The sequence below is a fragment of the Maylandia zebra genome, linkage group LG8 (genome assembly GCF_041146795.1).
Source record: "Maylandia zebra isolate NMK-2024a linkage group LG8, Mzebra_GT3a, whole genome shotgun sequence".
In the NCBI taxonomy this organism is placed as follows: domain Eukaryota; kingdom Metazoa; phylum Chordata; class Actinopteri; order Cichliformes; family Cichlidae; genus Maylandia; species Maylandia zebra.
This window is the reverse complement of record NC_135174.1, coordinates 25,913,559-25,931,117: the sequence shown is the minus strand read 5'-3', so window position 1 is coordinate 25,931,117 and position 17,559 is coordinate 25,913,559. Positions and strand designations below refer to the sequence as shown.

Here is a 17,559-nt window from a genome sequence, read left to right as displayed (position 1 = left end):
GACTGTAATCTAAAACTAAGTCTAAACCCAGCCTAATGTTATTGTGGATCATTTTTCCCCATATAGAAAAGATTTCGTTTTATCTATTATCTGACACAGCCTTTTTTTTTGTCACCTTGGAGCAATCCAACCTGGGAGAAGATCACTTTTATGGGTGTCTAAGGATTTCAGAAACAAGCTTCCCGTCGCTTGCGTGATGACGTTACAGTACGTGTTGAAATCCCGCCTCCTTCGACGTCAGTCTGTGCGTTTACCTCTGTCAGCGGAAGCTTGATGCAGAGTTTTACCAGAAGTAGGATAAAAAACAAAAACAGCCCACAGTGATGTCTACACGGGTGAGTTTATTTGAAGCTCAGACTCAGAAGTACACTTGGAGCGGAAAATATTGAAGAATAAGCCGGAAGTACACTTAGAGGACTGCAGGGGGGTTTGTACTCGGACAGTGAGCCAGCACAGCACTAGCTGTGTGGCAGATTCAGTTGTCATTCATAACTTCGTAGGCAGCCCGGAAGACAAATGGAGTATCTTATGACCAGTGTGAAACTCAGCATTCATGCAGCTGTTTTTGTTTCCCACCTGTGAATTATTATAAGTAACATTTGCCATATTTGGGCTGTTTAGCTGTGTTTTTAGCCTCGATATAAAAAACCTGCTGTTCAGGGTTGGATGTGTCTCTGAAGTGAAATGAAGGAAGTGTTGCGGTGTTTAATGGGTAAAAGGGAACAAGAAAGGCACATAAAGAGAAACGTTTACTGAAAGCCCAAACTTACTTTTAACTCAGTGTTAAAAATTGCATTTTTACTAATACTTTAGCTACTTTCAATTAACCAGTAATTAAGCCTGAAAAGCCCCATGTTACTGGGTATAGGGCTTTTCAGAGATATAGGGTATTTGGTGATTTTAAAAGTGTGATATTCTAATATATCATCCTATATATTAATTCACACACATGAAACAAACACATTTCAGCAGCATTTTTGTTATATGCAGTAATATATTTGCTTAGGTACTGGGGCCTGTAATTGAAAGTAAGGTTAGTATATCCAGGGTATGTTTCCTTTGTCTGGATTCACCCCTGACATGTCAATCAGACTAAGCAGTCACATGAAGCTGGTCATCATCTCATTAAGTTAACCCAGGATTTCCCAATCTTGCTACAAGTGTATTTGTAAGGGGAGGCGTTAACAGCACAGCCGCTGATTTTGCAAAATAAGATGCACCTTTAATAGCAACCCTGCTGCTGCAGACATATCAGCATTGTAAGAGAAAAAACTCTATACAATAGTTTAGCATTAAAAGTACTGTATTAATGTGTGTGTATTCTAAATGTTTTGATCAGTAATACTGGAAAAGAACTACTAGGCTATATTAATAAAATTTAGTGTATTTGAAGGCATCTCTGTCAAGACGTGAGAGAATCTGATGCATTATAGTCAAGTTGTATTTAATACAGTTAATACTATAGCATAATTCATGCGCAAAATATTAGTAACCATAGCTTTAAAATTAATGTAGTGATCGCCGTTTAGATTCACCTCGGCATAGTACAGGTGTTACTGTCAAAAAGAGAAAGAATGGGCTGTTCTCAGCCAGTGCAACATGTAAATGTGCATTTTGTCTGCGTACACACAGCCTTAGTTTTTAGTCAGTTTTGCTGTAGCTGTGTAAAACAAAGTGCCGCTGGATGAGAGTAAGAGGAAAGATCAATTATCTTCTTGTTTAAGCTCGTTAAACAGATGGTTTGCTAAAGGACTTTTATCAGATTTTTCCCAGTAAACGTCTTGAATGTTGATAACAGAAGTGAGGGCTGCTGTGGACTCTAGAAAAACATGTTCTTTCATTCCCCCAGTTCAACATCGCGGTCACTGTTTGCTGTGTGGAGCTAAGTTGTTAACTACACCCATATTGACAGTAAGCTTCACTGCTGTTCTGTCATCAAACTTATTGCTGAGAAAAACAGAGGCCTCTTGGGCTAAATCTTATAATAGATACTGAGTGTAGTTGCAAATGTGAGTCAAGTATGGTTTTACATGCCATGTCACCTTTCTGCTGTACAATAAAATTGAGTCTGTTCACCTGGACGTAGTGTTTTCAATGGGAGAAACATTTCATGATTCATCCAGGTGACTTCTTCAGTCTCAGAGGCTTTTTTAGGCTTTTTTTGGTACTTTAGTACTCTTTTTGTTCAGAGAGGAAGGGGAGGCGGCCCACTGAACATGGGCCAAGACACCTTCCTGCTATTGTTTTCCCTTTTTCAATGAACAAACCTAAAACAGTTCTTATTATCACCAACAACTCGCCAAAAAAATAACAATTCTTAATACTTTTGACCTCGGATAGACTGACAATCTGAGATTATCAGGAGAGCTAAAAGGCACAAGAAAGCCTACTTCCTGAAATGCTCAAAGTAGGCCAAGATTAACGTTTTTAGATCTAGGTCAGCACTTAATCATCTTTTTGGATATTTGAGATGAAAGCAGGTTAAATCTTGGTCGCTTTCTAAGAAGGATGTAATGAGATGGGGGTTTTCTTGTAATTTTCAAGATTTTGTTTCTACAGTAATTTGGTTTGGTAATGTTTTTTTTTTGCTACGCAGCCTGTGTGTGTGTCAGTATAAAGACTTGTGTATGAATTTGCCTTGAGACATTTTCTGTTTTCATAGTTTCATAATTATTTTTTTACACAACAGCCTGATGTGGAGTCATAAAGATCACTGAGCTGCAAACCTAGTGTGCAATTACAGTACAAAATGATTCTTCAAGGCCAGTCTAAGAGTTGACTAGGCTACGCAAAGAGAGTAGTAAAAAAAAGCATGCATGCACGTGACTCAGGTGTGCAGAAAGTTAATGTTCTGCTGTGGCTTTGACATCATTGCTTTGCATAGTGCAACTGACAGGAAAAAACCTACCAGCACAGAAAAAAAAGATTGTACAGGCCCGTGGTGCATTGGACTGCTAGTTTTAAACCTTTTTAAAGATTAGGGTGCACTAAACCAAAATTTGAATGCACACTTCATTAATACTGGCAATAAAAGGCTTCTTGGTTCAGCCATGACAGCACACGTGTGCTTCTATGCCAGTAAATTCAGCTGGGTAAATCCAAAAAGGAAGGAAATAATACAAATTATCATGTCACTTTCCCCATGATACCTTTAACTGGTAAAAGAAGTGAGGTAATGTGCTAACAGTTTTAGCTAAGTTGCAAAATTTAATTAATTAATTTACAATTAGTCTGGCCAAGTGTGATGATCTGATTCCTTTTTCAAATTCAAATCAAATTCAAATTTTATTTGTCACGTACACAGTCATACACAGTACGATATGTAGTGAAATGCTTGGACAACTGCTCGTGACCTAAAGAAAACAAAAAAGGAAAAGGCTATGAATAAGATAGGAAATAAATATGAAAAATTAAAAAGGGTAAATTTAACTAGGAAGGAATAAAATATAAATTAAGGTTAAAAATGAAATAACTGTACAACACAAATTAGAATGAAGGGTAAATTTAACTGGGAAGAATAAGATAAAGATAAATATATAAATTAAAGTTGAAAATAAAATAACTGTACAACAAAATACACAATACACAATATAGAACTATATAAGAATGTATGAAGAAATCTAAATATAAATAAATATATACACAATAACAGCAGCTGTACAAGTATTAACCGGAAATGAAGAATATAGTGACCAGTGTTGTGCAAAACCAAAGTCCAGAAAGTCCAGTGTGTGTGTAAGAACCATATGTGTGGGTCAGTACTGTGTGGTGGTGTGATTGAGAGACCGTATCGCCTGCGGGAAGAAGCTCCTCCTCAGTCTCTCTGTGTTGGTCTTCAGGGAGCGGAATCGCTTTCCTGACCTCAACAGAGAGAACAGTCTGTTGTTGGGATGGCTGAGGTCCTTCATGATCTTCCTGGCCTTGGTCCAGCACCGCCTGCTGTAGATTGAGTGCAGGTCAGGGAGCTCGGAGCGGATGGTGCGCTCAGCTGACCGCACAACCCTCTGTAGAGCTCGTCTGTCCTGCATGGTGCTGTTCCCGAACCAGGTTAAGATGTTTCCCGTCAGGATGCTCTCTATGGTGCAGGAGTAAAAGTTCCTGAGCACCTTGGAGGGCAGTTGGAAGTCTCTCAAGCGTCTGAGGTGGTAGAGACGCTGTCGGGCCTTTTTCACCACGGTGTTGATGTGACAGGACCATGACAGGTCCAGCGTGATGTGAACTCCGAGGTATTTGAAGCTGTCCACTCTCTCCACTGGGCACTCGTTGATGACGGGGGTCTGGTAGTTCCTCTCCTGCTTAGTGCTGAAGTCCACTATCAGCTCCTTTGTCTTACTGACGTTTAGAAGGAGGTTGTTCCTCTGGCACCAGTTCTCCAGATTCCTAATCTCCTTCAGGTAGGCCGTCTCGTTGTTATCAGAGATCAGGCCCACCATGTCATGTATGACCATAGGCCGACCAAACCTTTTACCCTGTGGTTTTTCTACACAAAGCCAACACAAGTGATGTAAAGACATAACTTGAGAAATGCTTTTATTTGTATTTTTTGTCTTTTGCAAAGTCACTTTTTTTTTTTCTCTGTTCAGGTTATGCAAACGGCTCGATGCCCGTCAGACGAATTGTCGCTCACCAACTGTGCTATCGTCAGTGACAAGGATCAACATTTTGAACAGTGAGTCAGATTTTTGGTGTGCATCTACACAGGCTGTGTGTCTAGTTTCGTCAAACCAGTGGGTTTATGTATCAGCTGATAGTGATGTCTGCATTCAGATTTTTGACGTTCTAGTAGATCAGGGGTGCCCAATCCCGGTCCTCGAGAGCTACCGTCCTGCAGCTTTTAGATGCATCCTTGTTCCCACACACCTGAATCAAATGAATGGCTTGTTATCAGGCCTTTGCCAAACATGATGGCATGCTGAAGAGGTAATCAAACCATTTGATTCAGCTGTGTTGGAGTAGGGATGCATCTAAAAGCTGCAGGATAGTAGCTCTTGTGGACTGGGATTGGGCAGCCCTGTAGTAGATGGACAGACCCAGTTAACAGACCCCATTATGGGATGGATGTTTGTATGTCCATGGAATTTTCTGAGTCATGGTCTGATTAATCCAGTAAGATACAACTTAAAGTAAAATAGATACAAACTGTTGTTGTTATGCTGTTAAAAGGCCAAGAATGAACTGTCCATCATTCAGTTTATAATCATAAATTCATCAAAGACAATTAACGTAAACATGTTAGGTGCTTCTGTGAAGGACAGTCAAACATGTTACCATTACATTTATAATATATGACTTCATTCGTAACTCAAGCCAAGGTATCTTGTTTGAAAACCTTTGTCAAGACAAAAAAAAGTAATGGGATTTTGTTTGTTTCAAGTATTTGCTTCATGTTTGCTTTCCTTCTAATTCTTCGTCTCGATGCAGACACGTGATTGTGCGCAATTCAGCCCACAAGTATGTTTTCACCTTGAAGCCGCATTCCAGTGTGAACATCAACACCATCGCCTTCAGTCAGGCTCAGGTAGGCTTAAATGTTTGAGAGTTTCAGATGATCCTTGGCTGCATGTTGTCACTGATTACTCAGTTCCTTGATGTATTTCCTGCAAATATGATATCTCGGTATTTTTACCGATACTTTTTTACCACGACTGTTTTCTGTAAGTACAGCGTCTTTAAATTCAAAGGTTGTAGATGTCAGGAGGACGTTAGCAGGTCTTAAATTGGGTAAAAACAAACTCAGATAAACTATAAAACATGACTTAAATAAATGTGTCATAAATGAATAAAGTTAAAATGCAGAAACAGTCTGTGCAAAATTAATTATCAGACCGTGCAATGCTCAAAGAAACAGCAAAATAACCCAAGAGATCTACCTCAGACTGTACAGGCCTCAGCTAGCATGTTAAATGTTAAGGTTCATGACAGCACCATTGGAGAAAGAGTGAACAAGTATGACTTGTTTGGAAGTGCTGCCAAAAGAAAGCCTCTTCTCTCCAAAAAGTAAACAGCAGCATGGCTCAAGTTTGCAAATTTATATGTGAACAACCCATAAGGATTCTGGAGCAATGTCCTTTGCATAGGTAAAGCGGAGATGTTTACCCATGATGTACAGTGCTACTTTGGCAAAAACTAAATAGTGGATGTCAGTAACAACACCTCATGAGGGGGGGGGCTTGTTTTTCAGCCAACCTGAGCACCTCGCAGTCATTGAGTTGACCATGAACTTCTTTACATACAAAAGTTTTCAGGTTTTACATGTGAGGCCATCTGTCCAACAGATACTAAATCATCAGGGGTAATTACACACGCTGCTTCTCCATTGTTTATTTTTTGTTAAATAATAATTACATAGTGTAATTTATGATGTGTTTCTGTTCATCTGAGGTTGCATTTACCTAACTTTAAGACCTGCTGTAGAATAGATCATTTATTATGTCCTGAAATGTAAAACCTTAGACTTGACAGAGTGTACTTTTTCTGTTTTATTGATGGTATATACTGTATTTTGAACAAAAGCAGCAGGTGAGCTGTTAGGTGTACAGCAGTGATTAGAGTGATTGACTGGAAAATGTGACTTCCTAGCACGTATTTAAAAGCAGAGGTAACCTGCGTCAGGAGCTGCTGTAGTTTTCAGGAAACTTAGTAAAACACTTCAACATTTTCACCTTTTGACCGATTGATGTTTTTAATCAGTAATAAATAGCTCAGTGTTTTGGATGAGAGGTTTCTATGAGTTCCTGAGCCACAGCTCATTACCTACAGTAGATTGCAGTAGTCACATGACCAAGCTGACCAGCATGGAAACTAAAACAATGCACTGTTTGGGACACAGTGAGCAGCAACAGACACAAATTTGTGTCATAGATAACTTCCACTTATTAAAAAAATGCATGAAAACACTTTGATGGTGTTCAACAAAGCATATTGTTGTGTATTGCTCTTTTAATCTTCATAGCAGTTTGCAATCTGATATTCTGACAAGTAAACTTAAAAACTGTGGTAGTTTGAGAGCTCTTTGCATGGACCTCTTTGTTTGTCTCAAACTGTCTGTTCCTGCTTTTTCCTCTTTTTGCCTTGCCTCTCTCTGCCTGCTCTTCTTCCATCTATAAACTTGGCAGCTACGACCGCACACAGGTACTACTGAAACCCCCTCAAAATGGTCTTATTTTACCACAAGAATTATACTTACTGAATGACCATTTAAAACACGGAAACTGAGTCTGCCTGCTGTCTCAAATAAAAATGGCTAGTTGCCCATCAAAGACACGAGTGATGTATTTCAGTGGAGTTTTGTGAAATAAGACCATCTCGCAGAGGAATGTTGCACTGTGAAACGTGCAGTGATGTTTTCTGTGTGGTAGCTTCGTAGGAAATGTTAGTGCCTTTTAGACTGCTAAATGTTAGCAAGGTTGTTGCCATAGTGCGTCACTTTTTAAGAGCAAATGATAAGGCGTGGAACTAAATCAATCACTTCTCTTTGTTCACAGAGAAAATGGGCAGGTATAATAATTGGACAAGAGATTGAAGGTGAGTTGAAGATTTAATCTTTTCAATGCATTTTTTATTTAAAGCTTTCCACATTTGGCCACTTGGGGGCAGCAGAGCAAAATGAATACAAAACATGAAGTTTTTTTTGCTTTTTGTTAATTTGTTTTCTCCCCATCTGACTTCTTCTGGAGAAAGAAGTCCCTCTTCACTTTACAGATATGTGATACCTCGTAAATAAGTAATAAAGTGTTCACTTCATTTTTCCTGGTTCATATTGGGGATGAATTTGTGAGACAGTACACAAGATTGACAGAAATCTCTGCATTTTCATCCTTTTTTCATCCTGTTATTCTCGAGGCTTTAGAATGCAGTTATACTGATATAGCTGATAATTAAGATAAATTCTGATAAAATATGGATAATTTCTCTTATGAGCAGCTCTCAGTAAAAGTTTCTTACATATATGTACAGGGTGCATAGACTAATGATTGCTATAGTAAATAGATGTGAAACTCATTTTAGTTCACAAGCCACATAGGGCCCATTAAAGAGAGCCAAACTAATGAAACCAGTGCACCACCAGTCTAAAAACACCTCTGACTTTAGCCTGAGTTTTGTGTAAAGAGGTTTCAGTATATTCTGAAAGGTCTAACACAAAACCTTTTGTGATTGCTACTGTTACATGGTTGTGTATTTATCAACAGAGTTTCACTATTTCTCTCATAGAAGTGAATACCTTTAGAGTCACTGGCAACCAGATAAGAAGCACTAGCAGGGACCTTGAGGGTTCTTTGATGTAGCGTGCATACTTCTGACTGCACACTGCAGTCTTTCTCACTGTGCTAACTTCTGATGGTCTTATCATACAGATTTCTAATTGTGCGTGAGGTTAGAGGGTATAGCTATTATTCAAGTGTCAGGAAGGAATGAGGGAATATGATTTGCCCGGCAGATTGAAAGACAGTTTAACAATATGTGTAGGTGTTGCCTCTGCATATCTGTCACAGAGGCTAGCCAGCATCCAGTGAAAGAGGAAGACTTTCCTTTGATAGATATTTTTACTTAGCCCCCTCGGCTAAAGTGGTGCGTCTTACTTGATTTGGGGGGAAGAAAAGAATAAATGTCGTCATAGTTTTAAAATTTGATCCCCGTGAAAAACATGAAAGCCCTTACTCTTATTCTTCACGTATTCTTATTCATCAAATCACTATGTTTTGGTATTTAAACCTACCATGTATTTAATCATTCAAATCATTTTCATAATGAATATAAATGTGGTAGCAGTGTCTTCTAGTGACTATGATTAATTTGGGCATATTGAATGTGGATATTTCCACTACCTGGCAGCAGTGGAAATATCAGCACGCTACTTGCAGACTATCTCATTTTCATAACGAGATAGCAGCAGTTTGAAGAGATTCAGTTTAGAGTGAAAGGGGATGATGGATCATATCTAATTCAGGAGCTGCCTGGATTTCATTTGGTTTCTCACATTAAAGGCTGAAGGAGCTGCTGGCTGCTAACGAGGAGCTAGTGATGTGGTTATCCCTCCATATGCACTAATGAGCTCAAATTCAGCTATTTAGTTAGCATTTAACAAGAGATGAGAGGGATACTAGTAGATATAGCAACACTCTCTTTAAATTCTAAAGTTATACCTATCAGAACGTAATAAGTAACCTGGTGCTTAGCAGGTCTTAAAATTAGGTAAATAAAACCTCATATCAACTGCAAAAAAACTACATATTGCATTTCTTATTGCTTATTTAATAAAAACTAAGCCAAATGCAGAGGCAATGTGCAAAAAACTAGGTATATTTTACTGCCCTGTGTTGCTAATCAGCTTTATAAAAGCAACATTTTATCAGTTTGCTGTTCTGGACACTTTAGGTGTTAACAAAATGCAAAGGAGGAATGATGCCAGCAGTAATCAACTGTAACTGCTCATCAATCTGGGAGTGGTTAAAAAAAGTCAATTTTCACATTCCGACACATTTTGAAGTCCATCATTCTGCAGTGAGAAAGATTATTCACAAGTGGAAAACTCTAAACAGTTGCCAGTGTTCCCAGGAAGAGACCTAGCACATTCTTCTTTGGAAGTGTTGCCTCCTCTATTTACAAAGAACATGGCAGCATGGCTCAGGTTTGCAAAATTGCATCTGAAACTTGTGGTTTTGCACATCAGTTTATTCTGCTTTTATTTACATTTTGTGAGGCTTCATAGCCTTTTCAAACAGACAGTTTAGTACAGTTTTTTAGTTTTAGTAAAGCTACTAATGTCATAACAGATTGAAATGTTTTTAGGCAACGGTGGTGATAAAAACAGCTTTCATGATGTCTTTTTTGAAAGTTTCTCCTTTTTCGTTTACATCAGCAGGCATAATAAATCATTTGGGATCAGTGTTTGGAAAGAGTCGAGGAGCTAAATAACAAGATGGAACAAGAGAAGCACTGACTTCTATCCAAATAACATGACTCCAGACAAATTCTAATGTTGCGCTTTACATGGTGGATATATGAATTGGCAACTGTTTCCTCACTTGTTCACTATGAAGTATTATCTTCAATGTAACTTTGTGTTTTGAAAACTGCTATACAAATAAAGTGATTTTTATTATTCGGACAGCTTTATTAGGTGATATAATAAACATTTTTACACATGCACTACAGTCCTACACTTTTTCAAACATTACTTTAGCTGTTTGCAAAAATACCAACTGTCACATCCAGCGTTAAATAGTCTGCCAGCTCCCCACTACAGTGCCCATGAGCAATGATTCAGGTTAACGAGAAATACTTTGTGCTTTCATTTTGTTCTTTTCTGCCATCACAGTGTCAAACTACACGTTTGACAAGTCCAAACAGTGTGTAAGCAGCATGACCGTGGAAATCGACTTCCTGCAGAAGAAGCATGCAGACAGCAAGGCCTACGACACAGACAAGATGGCTGCTGAGGTTCTCCAGAGCTTCAACAACCAGGCCTTCAGTGTTGGCCAGCAGGTGCTTTTTGGCTTTAACACTTTAAATACTGATTCTAAAACGAAACCGGAGACCAGTTTTAAAATGAAGCTTAGTAACACCTTTACACATAAATTTAAGAGTAAATATGTGATCATTTAAACTTGTTTACTACTTAAATGTGTGTGTGCTTGTTAAACTGATTATCTATGTGTGTTTTTGTTCGTTTTGTCCTGTGCATGTATCTTCTTTTTTAAAACCAGCTCGTGTTGAGTTTCTGCGAAAAGCTGTTCATCTTGGTGGTTAAAGATATGGAGGCCATGGACCCCAGCATCCTGAGGGGAGGACATGGTTCTGGGAAGAAACAGAAGGTATCTGGAGAATATTTTTAATGCTGTCCCTTGATGTTCACTCACCTATATACCATGGTAGCTATTAATTTTAATCCATACAGTTTATCTTAAACCTTCAAAAGGGCCAGATGTTGTACCTGAATGTTGATTTCAAACAGGTTGATGCTGTTATTGAGGCAGTGAAAACAGGGCAGTGTCTCAAGCCAGTTATCATCTTACTTTTGCTTGTTTCTTTAGATTGACATTGGTTTGTTGGTGGCAAACAGTCAGGTGATTTTTGAGAAAGCAGAGAACTCATCCGTAATCCTGGCCGGTGAGTGTCGGACTTTTACTTTTTCTCTCATTGTAAAAATAGATTCTCATATGCCTACACTTAATACAAAGTGCAAATGTGACTGCTAAAACCACTACACCTGTTACACCTGCATTTACATACATCTACATTAACTACATCTGAAGCAATTCTCTAAAGTACCACAAGGGGGCACACTTCACTCACTTAGCTTGGCCTTTGGGGTTTAAAGGCATTGGGTGACTTATTAATGCAATACTTTAAATACAGAAACCAAAACTGGCTCAAGGAGAGTTTAAAGTTACATTTTAAAATTTTAATTAACTTTGATGCACATCAAAATAAAGCTTGCAACGTCTAAGACACTAACAAACGGAGGAAAAAGGAATTAAGTGTACTGTTGAGTGAATAATAAACATTTTTATGTTTTACCCTTCAGGGAAATCTAAGACTCGAGAGTCACGTCAGTCTATTATTAGCCCAGACTGGAACTTTGAGAGGATGGGCATTGGCGGCCTTGACAAGGAGTTTTCGGACATCTTCCGGAGAGCCTTCGCCTCCCGAGTGTTCCCTCCAGACATAGTTGAACAGATGGGTAAGCCCCCCTGGTTTTGTCATCCCGTATTCATTTGTTTGTGGCTCTTTTTCCACTTTTTATACTGCCATGCTTAAAGTCTGATGATGATTTAAGACATCTGTGTGATGAGGCCATAACTGGCCAACAAAAAGAAGTTCGGTTGTGTCAAAATCTATGAAAAAATGACCCTATTTCTTACTTCATCTATGATCTCAGGAAACTGTTTCATGATGATGTTACTGTCTAAACTGTTTCTACTCTTATTGGCTCTAATATGGAGTTCATTTTTTAAATTATCATCCCATTTGGAGTGATAAAGCATTGATCCTCAGTGTTTTGTCAAAGAATTTCATAGTCACTCGATATGAGTGCATTTGTCCATACTTGATGAACATTAACAACCAAAATGTGGAAAGAAAAAATCAATCCTAATAATCACTGTTTTTCTCTGTCTCAGTATTTCTTCCACTGTTCATCAGATTAAAGAGATTACTCATGCTAAATGTAATCAGTGTTTTCAGTTATTACATTCAGCTTGTGTTTAATCCTTTTGTCGACGTAACACAAACATAACGTCGAATAATTCCTCTGAGAAATGCAGCAGCATTACCTGAATCGGCAACCCCCACAGTGAGGGAACAATCAAAGCAGTGTCCTTTCTGGGTGCCTGGACCGTGACTAAATTCCCTGCTATCCCCTCTCATTAATAAATCTTTGACAGCAATCAGATTACAATGATGATTCATTTGCCAAAAGGACAGCAGCTCATTCTAATGAAAGCCATCAGGCGGTCTTTGTGACTAATACGCAAACCCTCGCTTCTCACACGCATTCACACACATCTGTCCTAATCCTTGCTCCAAGAAGCTAACAGTCTTGTGAAAACCTGCTGTAAGGACCCCCAAAGCATGGCAAATATACACTTTACATGAGTTTCCCAGACTCTCCATACCTGCAGAGCTAAGAGCGGCAGTGTCCAGCAGTGTGCGAGCTGACCTTTAAACAGTTGGTTGTGTGCAGGGATTGGCCTTTGGCTGTGCCCAGCTGGATGTTCTAATGAGATGGCATGTCCTGATAGCGCACCCAGCAAAAGGTAAAGTGGTAATTGGCAGGCGTGGGGAGCAGGCGGTGCAGGTGCTGACAGAGCGGCAATATGCGTGTATACGTCACACATGATGTGTGTGTGCCTGAGATGCTGAGAGCTTCACCTTGTCTCCCCTTTGCTCCCAGAGAGGTGAAGCAGACAGAGAGAAGCTTCAGTGCTTGCTCTTCCAAACCCGACACAACCACATCACTTCTCCCCACCTTGCAAGAGAAGCCAACCCCCTCGTCTCTACGCTCTCACCTGTCAGACTGGGCCGCTTTTCCCTCAGCAGGCCAAATGGCAACTCAGATGGTTATCTGTGGCCTCTCAATTAGTCTGAGCTAAATGTCATTAACCAGGTGCAAAAGGCCATTTAAAAGAACCACACTGTAAACATTACCGAGTGGAGAGCTCATGGATTCCACGCATGATCTTCTTGGAGAAGAAGCAAGTCTTTGAAGGAAATCTTAAGTGCTGGAATTATACGGCTTACACTTCTGCTCCTTGGTCTGATCATTAAGTTCATAATCTTAAAATTAACAGCAGCTCAAGATATTTTAAGGTGATATGAATGTGCATCAATGGAGGTGAGGTAGAGTAGGAATTGCAAAGAATGCCTACTCTACTCTGTTCATGTTCATCACACATTTACCCCCCAGTCAAAGGGGGAAAGGTCAAAAATGGCTGTATTTCTTAAGAAAACTAAATTCATATTTCAGCTTCTTGTTAATATCTGTAGACAAACTATAGAAACTTCATCACCTAACACTAACACCTTACTGGCTGACTAAAACTTTGCAGGGCGTCACTGCAGTCCCTTCTCAGTCAACAAAAAAGTAATCCATTAAGATCATTTCTATAAAAGGCTAACATATAGCCAACTTCTTACGAAGGATTGAATATTAAGCTTGAGAATGACGACAGAGCGATAATACACCACAATACTAGGGTGTATGCCAACATTTTGCAGCTGCTACATTGTATAAAGCTAAATTATTGTCCGAAATCTTGGGTAATGAACAACACTTAAAGCAAATGCCTTCTCCTGTTGAATTACTATTTTCTTTTAACTGGAGAAGCCATTGGTCATCCTTCTTACGTAACCTCTGGGCTCTCCAGTGTAACTAGCAGATTTCCAGGCCAAGACTTCCTGTTCTTTTGCTTGTCTATGTTTACTAGTGCATATATATATATTTAAACACAGCTAAAATAAAGCTAAAACATTAGTGGTTTTGAATTTGCATTTCAGCAACGTAGTTCTCCACGGACTGTTTACCTGTTTGCAGCCAGAGCCTACTCAAATGTGGCTGATCAATACAACCTGGACTGCAGACAGAAACCAGATAGCTTCTGGTATCAAATCCCTTATCCCTTTGTGAATAGATTTAGCACATTCTTATGCAGACATCTGTTTAAATAGGTAACTGTTTTGGAAACATATGATACAATTTATGCATTTTGCCACTGATTTCTACTCATTTTCTAGCTGTTAAAGTGAACTGTGGGTGCTCGGTTTAACATCAGCTCCTCTCCTCTGCTTGTCCATCTGTCTCCAGGCTGTAAACATGTGAAGGGAATCCTGCTGTACGGGCCCCCAGGCTGTGGTAAAACCCTGATGGCACGACAGATTGGCAAGATGCTGAAGGCCCGGGAGCCAAAGATTGTCAACGGCCCTGAGATTCTCAACAAGTATGTGGGAGAGTCTGAGGCGAACATCAGGAAGCTGTTTGCAGATGCAGAGGATGAACAGAAGAGGGTGAGAATAGGACACGATGTACATTTTGTATTGTTCTTCCACAACAGAGCCAGCTTACCAAAGCAGAGCAAACATAAAAGTCCTGTTTGTATTAATAAACGAGTCTGTTTTGTTGCAGCTTCCAAGTAATATTGGCTGTGTTGCTAGAACTTTCCTAAACTTCTAATCTAGAAGTCATCAAAAGTCACTGTGTTTGTTCAGAGTATTTTCTCAGTAGCTATTAGTATTCTTCCAGCATCCCAGTGAAATACCGATAAGCACTGCAGAAAAAATCTAATTTCTCAAGAGTGGAGAGATCTGCCCTTTAGCCAGACATAGCTGTAATGACTTTTTAAAGTTTGTGCGTGTGTGTGCGTGTTTGAAAGGGAAGAGGGGCCACTGAAACCCAGCAGTGATAGTTGGTTTGGATGGTGTGACATAAGCCTCACTCTGCACCACTTAATGAGGGGCTGGGTTCTCTTTGACCTCCTATAAGACCTCCCTACAAACCCCCACACACACTGTGTATGTGTGTGACATTAAGAGCTCTACACCTGCTTTAAATGCTACGTCAGAGTCTGACAGGTCCGTAGATGGAGCGATAACCCCCCACCCGGCTGCTCCATCGCTTTTTTTTCATTCATTCATAAGAGGCTCAATACTTGTATTCAGCTCAGGATGAAAGAAAAGCAGTCACGGTTTCTTCTTGCTATGCTTCTGTGTCTCAGCTGAAAAAAAATGTAATTTGATTTTATATTTTACAAGGTTATTATAGTTTAATAGTATACTTTTTAGTAGTTTTATTTTAGTTTTATTTTAATGTAAATTTACAATTTCCTTCTATTTTCCTTATATGTTTGCTGTGTGGATTTTACTTTAAATTTGGTTTTTATTGTTAAAAATGTAATTTTTTCTATTAGTCTCACTCTTGGGTTGAGTATCTTTTCATATAATAGGGGGCATTTTTAAAAAACAGTTTTTACAATATAAAAACTTGACTCACATTTTCCACTTTCAGTAAAAAGTTTACTTTCAAATTTTATTTTATTAACAAAAATATGTATTTTTTGTTTTTATGTTATTTTAGGAAGCTTCTTTTTTTTATTCTTCTGCCTCTGCAAGGTGCTAGATGGAAAGCCATTTTATGGAGTTCCACATTAAATCACTGTAAATTGAATTGGATGTCAAGAAAATACAGGTCAGCCAAGGAGAGGTAGTACCCAGCTGTAATAACACTGCTGTGCTTACTTTTTGTTCACTAAACATTTAAATGAATGTCCAAACCAGAACTTCCTATGGTTTGCCAGCTTCAGATCTTACAAAAAAAATGCCTGAGACTTTAGTTATTCCAGTTTCATTAACCAGATTTTCTTATTTTGAGAATTTTAGTAGCCAAAAAAAAGTCAGTTTTCTGCACATCTTCCAATAAAATGCAGCTGTATCAGGTGCGTCTAAGCTCCAGGGCAGAAAACTTTGGGAGGACAGAAATGGACCGCAGCACACTGATGAATTTTCAGCCTTGAGTTGTGCAGGCAGATGAACTTTTCCACAGAATTCAATGGCCAGCACCAACATACTTTACCCGAGGACCCGAAAACTGACTCCCAGAACTAAGAGACAATTATAATATTGTAAGACCTTGAAAATAACAGACAGCTCCTTAAAACCAACCCCCTGTTTATTTGGTAAACTTATTCATACACCTATATGTTTAAGAAATTAAGCTACAAGCAAAATTAAGCGTGTTTGAGAAGGAAAAAAAGTTTAAAATACACATTTGTGTTTGTCTATAGTTTATCTTTTAGACATTTTTGCAAATTGGTGCATGTTTAAAAGTGTTGATATCTCTTTTCTTATACTCTGTGTATATACAGCGCTTATATCCTCCAGATGTTCCAGATGTACTCCTTTCAATAAGTTTTAACAGAGAGGGCTTTGTTCATTTATCATTCAGTGCATGATTTAGTGCAAAAGATGGACTCGTTCTGGCTGTTGGAAGTAATTTCTGATTTATAGACAAATAAAAACCTTTGACTTTTATATGGCAATAAAATCAAACAAGAACTATGTATCTATACTATCCAGTTCTGATTTCAGTTTAGGAAAAGTGTGTCAGGAAGGTCATATTTATCTAGATAAATCTGAATTTTTATATTTAAGCATTACCTTTTCTAAGGCTTCTAATATAAAGAGAGAATGTTCCTTAATTGATTTGTAAACAGGGAAAGTTTTTTTTTAACCCCCGTAGTTCATCTGTGTTGTCTCCCCTGTAGTAAATATGATAAACATGCATATCACTTTTGCGCTTTCAGGTAAGTAGGTGTAACTGTGTAACACCATCTCCTGCAAAATTACTTATATCCAGCATGACAGATGTAGAAAAACTGGATTTACTCAGCATTATCGAGGCGATGTCCTCCCTGCTTGTGTGAACAGATGGTATAGGATAAAGGTGCAAAGCAGGTATTTACAGTTTACACATTAATCTTCTTCCTCTGCGTCTGTGTCGGCGAACAGCTCGGTGCCAACAGCGGCCTTCACATCATCATATTTGATGAAATTGACGCCATCTGTAAGCAGCGTGGCAGCATGGCAGGAAGCACAGGAGTCCATGACACCGTGGTTAACCAGCTGCTATCCAAGATCGATGGAGTGGAGCAACTCAACAACATCCTGGTCATAGGTGCAAACATGCAGACATTTTCTCGCAGTATATGTAAACTAGCATAAACACTTTCACATTTAAATCCTGTCCTGTGTCACGCCTGAACAGCCAAACTCTGTCTCATTACTTTTGTTCTTCCCTTTCTTCTGGTTTCTTTTCTTTCTGCCTCAGGTATGACCAACAGGCCCGACCTGATAGATGAGGCCTTGTTGAGGCCAGGAAGACTGGAGGTGAAGATGGAGATTGGTAAGAAGTAGCGAACACACAGAATTTCATTCAGTAGACTTAAAACAGCGTGTCCACAGCATGTCTTTTGTCCTTTCTTCCTTCTCTTACCCAAACTGGTCACGGCAGATGGCCCCGCCCCTCCCTGAGCCTGGTTCTGCTGGAGGTTTCTTCCTGTTAAAAGG

At 39.0% G+C, this 17,559-nt stretch overlaps 1 protein-coding gene across 2 annotated transcripts in view; it reads left to right on the top strand.

Annotated features, from left to right (window-relative positions):
• The first annotated feature begins 197 nt into the window (after positions 1 to 197).
• The window catches only part of LOC101470525 (vesicle-fusing ATPase), a 31,502-nt gene continuing 14,140 nt past the window's right edge, over positions 198 to 17,559 (top strand). The window contains exons 1-11 of one of the 2 annotated variants that reach the window (XM_004556790.3): positions 198 to 335; positions 4,584 to 4,669; positions 5,422 to 5,518; positions 7,485 to 7,524; positions 10,319 to 10,485; positions 10,707 to 10,814; positions 11,034 to 11,109; positions 11,528 to 11,683; positions 14,306 to 14,505; positions 17,002 to 17,167; positions 17,321 to 17,395. In XM_004556790.3, coding sequence (XP_004556847.1) covers positions 324 to 335; positions 4,584 to 4,669; positions 5,422 to 5,518; positions 7,485 to 7,524; positions 10,319 to 10,485; positions 10,707 to 10,814; positions 11,034 to 11,109; positions 11,528 to 11,683; positions 14,306 to 14,505; positions 17,002 to 17,167; positions 17,321 to 17,395 — 1,183 coding nt within the window. In that variant the 5' untranslated portion in view covers positions 198 to 323. Of the gene's footprint in view, positions 336 to 4,583; positions 4,670 to 5,421; positions 5,519 to 7,115; positions 7,132 to 7,484; positions 7,525 to 10,318; positions 10,486 to 10,706; positions 10,815 to 11,033; positions 11,110 to 11,527; positions 11,684 to 14,305; positions 14,506 to 17,001; positions 17,168 to 17,320; positions 17,396 to 17,559 lie in introns of those variants that run through there. The other variant, XM_076887700.1, reaches the window with a different exon arrangement.